The 5964-nt window shown below is 46.2% G+C and overlaps 1 protein-coding gene across 1 annotated transcript; it reads right to left on the bottom strand.

The window, feature by feature from the left end:
- Positions 1-3343: 3343 nt before the first annotated feature.
- ATP5F1E (ATP synthase F1 subunit epsilon) lies at positions 3344-5073 on the bottom strand (the record flags this gene model as incomplete). The annotated part of the gene is made up of 2 exons (XM_077778320.1): positions 3344-3506; positions 4942-5073. A coding segment is annotated over one exon (129 nt), but the record flags the coding sequence as incomplete, so codon positions are not given.
- Between the last annotated feature and the right edge of the window lie 891 nt (positions 5074-5964).

Genomic DNA, 5964 nt, shown 5'->3' with positions numbered 1-5964 from the left:
GGGGTACTAGAGCGAGGCAAACGTGAGTCGGCATCCACTAGTGAAAAGGGCAGACCACGTGCGCGTGTCAACGTACTAACTGGGAAGGGGAAAGGGAAGGAAGAAGCAGCGGCAGTGCTTTTCCCACCGAGACACCTGGGCACAGAAAGCCCCAAACAAGCAAAACTCACCAACTCCAAACCTCTGATCTTTATTTCTGCACAGCTCGCTTTTAACATGTACATTTATACTCTGTAAGTTTCTTATTAGTGCTAGGTTCTGGGAATTCGTGAATCACTGTCTTCGGTTTTCCTCGTAAAGCCTATTTCAAAATGCCCTTTTCACTTTCAGTCAGTAATCACCTTCTGAAAATGCTCTGTAGCCTCAGCTCTTTCAGAAAGGGCACATGGCGCGCTTGGCAGCCGTCCCCATGCAGGAGCGAGGCAGCCGCGGGCTGGCCAGTGTCCTTGCTTGCAGAGGACGTCGTCTCATTAGGGAACTTTTACGGTCCAAATTAAATTGCAGAAGTTGCCATAAATGTTTGCACGCTTAAACAGCTTTCGCCATTACACGACTTTCATCCGCTCACATTACAACAGGACGAAATACACAAGAGTGTAATCAGATCATCCATAACTTTTTAATTAAGGTTTACCTATTTCTGACATGCAGCACAGCCACCCCTTCCAGTGACAGGAGGGTTCTAATGGCCTTCTAGAGTCACCACTGAGCTATATGATCTGATCCACGGGGAGCCCATGGGAACGCGCTCCGACCTTCGCTGCGGGAAAGATGTACTTGCAGGCCATGAGGCCCTCCAGTCCCGCTTCGTTTCTGTCATATCTGCAAGAATACGGGCGCAGGTGGACGGGGACACCAGCTCGTCCGGAGGAACTTCACCCCTTCACGTGCGCTTCGTATAGAAAGAACGAAAATGGGTTCGAAGAGAAAATTAAGTCTTGCTGTTCATGACGAGCCTTCCATTTACAAAACTTAAGTTTTATGTGCTTTCTCCTTGGGGTTCAAGCACTAAAAACAAAAGCACGTTTCCTAAACTGTTACCTAGACACTCTCAGAAGTTCATAACTTCTTAGAAGCCAGAAAAGACGTACGACCTCTGATTTTATAAGAATGATACACATGCTTCCTCTAGCACTTTCCTTCTCAAATCTAAAAAGGCAATCAAGTAGATGCACGGAAGGGTACAGACCTAAATTAAAAAAAAAAAAAAAAAACACCTGCTGATTTATGTTACTGTCAAGATTTTTGTTGCTCAATAGTAATCATTAAAGTACAAGGAAATTCAATTTTAAATGGCTAAATTGCTTTATTTCAGACTAAATAAATTCCTTTTCTTGGAGCCTAACTGCTCAGACTGATTAATTTGAGTAGTTAAAAATATTTCAAAATGTATCTCACCATCCTACTCTTTTGTATGGTAGGAATAGATTAAAACACGCACACAGAACCCACCAGAAACCAAAAGAAATCTGTCCCCTAAGATTTGGAGGAGCCTATTCCTTCCGGGGTTATGGTTGCCATGGCGACACTGGTCTGAGAGACAAGAGACATGGGATCAGCATTTTAGAGCTTGTCCAGTTCCTTCACTTCACACACAAGAACACTACACAAGCAGTGACTGATGAGTCCCTCAAAAATCACTCAAATGGTGGGGCGCCTGGGTGGCTCAGTCGGATGGGCGTCTGACTTCGCTCAGGTCATGATCTCACGGTTTGTGGGTTCGAGCCCTGTGTCGGGCTCTGTGCTGACAGCTCAGAGCCTGGAGCCTGTTTCAGATTCTGTGTCTCCCTCTCTCTCTGACCCTCTGCTGCTCACGCTCTCTCTCTCAGAAATAAAGCATTAAAAAAAAAAATCACTCAAATGGTTAGTGAAATACACACAAGCAGGTCTGATCAGGGTCCCTGGTTATCTGGACATCAGTCCTGCTGGCTGGCCCCGCAGTCCCCAGGCCTGGATGCAGAAAGTTTATCACCGTGATCAATTAAGGATTTTTAACTACAGAGAAAGAGGCTCAAAGAATCTTTGCTGGGCACTCAACTGGTTTCTGATTTTTGCTTTCCCCTTTGCCTATCAGCAGCCCTGGCCCTGAGTCTCACCTTCATTCCCCCCCCACGCTGATCGAGGACTTCTCTCTGGTTACTCAGCTGCAAAGAACTCAGCCCTCTGTCCATCAGCTTTGTCAATGAAAGAGGCCTGACGGCCTTGAGATTCATTTATTCCTGTCCCTGTAATGAGAGATGCTTCTTAGTACCTGGCTTGATCCCAGGGACCTCAGCGGTAGATAGTGGGGTGCCCGGACTTTAGAACAGCACAACAACACTGAGAGAGATTGGGGGGTGGGGGGCCCAGTGGCTACTGCCCTGTGACTCTCCGCTCCCGTGCCCCCCCCCCTTTCATCCTGCAGCTCTTCCTTAGTGCCCAGGGCCACGAAGGAAGTATAACCTACAGGTGAAGTGTCCCGGGGTGGGGATGGAAACCGCCTCCAGAAGGCTGAGAACAAACAAGAGTTTTTGGGCTCCTCCTCGGCTCAGTGACGCCAATAACTGATCATTGGCTTAAGTACCCCGGTGAGAACCGGCCCCGCACAGGAGAGTTTCCCGTTCCCATTTCTGTCTCCGGCCTCCACAGTTAAAACCAGGCAGTGAGCTCTGCAGTGGGTGTTTTACTCAGCAAAGTGCTTCCAAGTTTCAAAGGAAGAGAAAAACAAAACACTGCGACAAGTCTCCATGCCTGGGTACTTAATGAGTAAGCCCGTCACCACGCAAACACCACCAACCTGCCCGCCGTCATCCCCGCACCCTAGACCTGCAGGCAGGAACCTCACAAGCTCTCGCTCCAGCCCGTCAGTGCCGGCCATCGGCTCAGTGAGCGAGTTCCTGGAAGGCTCGGCCACACCTCCTATGCCACGTGCTCCCGGGACACGATCCACCCGCAAAACAACGTGAAGCACGTTTCTGGCCTAAATCCCGCCATCGGTAACTCCTCCCCACAGATGTTAAGTGTGCAATACAAAAAGACCACAGTGTAGCATTTTTTCTTCTAATCTATGCTTTTAGCAATTATTTTCATTACAACCCACCCACCACTCGGATGTGATTTCTCTAATTCCAAGCTAAGAGACGGTGAAAGCCTCTCTAAGAGACTACTTCTGTTAACAGAGATCACGAGAAAGAGAACTTTCTGTCCTGGGGCACGTGAGACACCCTTCCCGTGTCCCTCAGCTCGCGAGGCCCTAAGCCCGCCTGTGCCACCTCCCGCCACTCCGGCTCGTAAGGCCGTGATGCCGCAGGTGTGCAGAGAGTGCAACTGAGAAAGAGTCTGAGGGAAAACAGACACCAGCAGCAAGAGGGGACCATACTTAGTTTATTGGCATCGTCAGTCTAGAACAAGACAGGGGTGGTGGTGTTTTTCTTTCTCCCCACGAAGGGAGACGGTTTCCAGTGTGCTGTAGCAAGAACCCACACATCTTCACCTTGAAAATGCGGCATTTCAAGCTCTAGGCGGGTCTGGGAGGAAAAAAAGAAAATGCAAAGTTGCTAGTTCTTTGTCTTTTAACTGTCCCACACTGCAAGGACTTCCTTGTCGTGAGCGGAGATAACTCTGGCGTCAGTTCACGTGGCTGATGCTGACCCCTGGCTCTTGGCTGTAGAAAGTGCTGGTTCACGTGCACTGCCTTGGCTGAACAGGAACTTCCCTAAGTAGAGCCAAGTACACTCCTAGCAATAAAGAAACTAGTCTGCCTTTAAAGACACTAAAAGCCCCCTGTGCTGACGGGCATCCCCTGCAGGACTTGGGGAGAGCTGCTTTCTTTACGGATCGGGACACTACTTCCCGACCCCAAGGACATCACAAGGTCAAGGCAATGCGAGGCGGAGAGTGGCCTGGCTCCGCTGCAGAGGCTCAGTGACTTTCTCAGCCAGTTCGCTGTTAGAACAAAACAAAACCCAACATAAAACCAGGCCGCATTACTTTGAGTCACGGGAGGAGGCAGAGGGCCCCTAGAAGGGCCACATTCACAACACCGCATCTCCAGACTCATCATAAAATATTTACTAATTCAAAATGAAAATGAAAAGGGCTTAGGGGAGACAGTTCCAATAAGAAAAATTACTCATAACCACACACTGCCAAAGGATTAATAGTTATCACATTTCTTTGCTACTACGGGTCTGAAGCCCTTTTAAAGCAAAACAAGAAAATTAAATCTGCAAAACATTTCTCTGGTTATTTGCCTTGTCTTTGAGATAACAACGCCAAGAAAAAGGTTTAGAGATCACTTTAGCAGTTTGGAGCAACGAGTCAGAACTTCTGAACTGCACGAAACTGTCTTCTGCTGCATAGGCTGTAATGGTACCTGACCGACATCTCTGGGGGAGTAAAATGAACCAAACCCTCTGACAGAAGAATGCATTTAGCAGACACAGCTCTCACCGCAGGGTCTTACAGATTGTGCCGCTCGAGAAAAGAGCAGGCCCCTGGCCTGTACCTGCAGCCCTTATGTTCTGGAAGGAAATCATCTGTGAGAACAGTGGCAGACGTGGGGGAAGTAGAGATGCAAAGAACTGTAATCTGTCATGCCCCTGAACGCTTACATAACTCCGACAGCAATTACAAAAGCGGGCAGTTTATCTTCCAAATTATTTGATGTTGTTCAGACAAATGAAACAGTTTTAATTAAAATAAGATGGCTCTCTACCTAAGCATTGCTAAATGAGCTGAAAATCAACGTGCCAATTACTTCTGCTTGTCAGGGCTGAAACAAGGGTCTTTGATGATGCCATGGGACTTGCCTCACCTGTGTGCTTTGAATCGTTACTCCACTAACAGCTAAATGTACCGACTGAACAAAAAGTGGGCAGAATTCAAAAACTAAAATCACTTTTGTTTTTCAAGTGCTCTAAGAGCTTAAGGTGCAGCTCTTCTAATAAGTCTGTAACTTACAGATTACTCCTTTTTCATTTTCACAATTTTTACGGTGCTGCCGGAAGTCTTCTCGGCGTTTGCTTTGAATTCCGTCTTCAGTGCATCTCTCACTGCTTTGGCACAGATCTGGGAGTATCGGATGTAGCTGGGAGGGAATCAGAGACCATATATAGTTAATTACCAATGATCCAGCCAGACTGCTTGTGTTACTGTGGTTTTTTTCTTCCCACACTTTAAATTTTGGTATTTACACCTGTACATTATAGAACTGGACTTAAAATTCACTAGTGCCAGAAGGAATCTATACAGAAAAAAAGACTAGAAAGAAATGTACCAAAGTCTTAATCTCGGTTTCCCTTCTTTGTACCAATTTAATCCCTGTTCGTTTAAAATAAAAGACTCAAGGGCGCCTGGGTGGCTCAGTCGGTTGAGCACCCGACTTCCTTAGGTCATGATATCACAGTTTGTGAGTTCGAGCCCTGCGTCGGGCTGTGCTGACAGCTCGGAGCCTGGAGCCTGTTTCAGATTCTGTGTCTCCCTCTCTCTCTTCCTGTCCTCTGCTTGGTGCTTTCTCTCTCCACAATAAACATTAAAACATTAAAAAAAAAAAAAAAAGGCTCACAGGTGTTTTTAAAAATCCCACAGCAGAGGAAACAGACTAAAATGTTATGAGAGGCTATAATAGAAGTGACATTTCCCCCCAGTTCTCTACTTGAAATTTCTTCTTCACACATTATTCTTACAAGGTAAAATATATAAAACTAAAAGAGAAAAAAAGCCTGTTTTGAATTCAATAGTTCTTCCTCAGAGTAATTATCTAAAGGTTTTCTTGAGAATATTAGATTTTGTTTCACAAGTCTGCCATTGAAGCTACTTCCCAATCAAGGTTTCTAAATTAAACCGAAAAGTCCTTTGAGAACATCATCAATTCTAACAAAAGATCTAACAGCCTGCTTCCTGTTTGGTAGATGGACTCCCATCAACATCTTATTTTCCAAAAGATGTCAGCTCAGTCTTTATACTTTTTGAAAACAGGAAGGA

Source organism: Crocuta crocuta, unplaced genomic scaffold (genome assembly GCF_008692635.1).
Source record: "Crocuta crocuta isolate KB4526 unplaced genomic scaffold, BGI_CrCroc_1.0 scaffold27, whole genome shotgun sequence".
Classification (NCBI taxonomy): Eukaryota; Metazoa; Chordata; class Mammalia; order Carnivora; family Hyaenidae; genus Crocuta; species Crocuta crocuta.
Note: the sequence above shows the minus strand (reverse complement) of the source record. Positions and strands in the feature narration are given on the sequence as shown.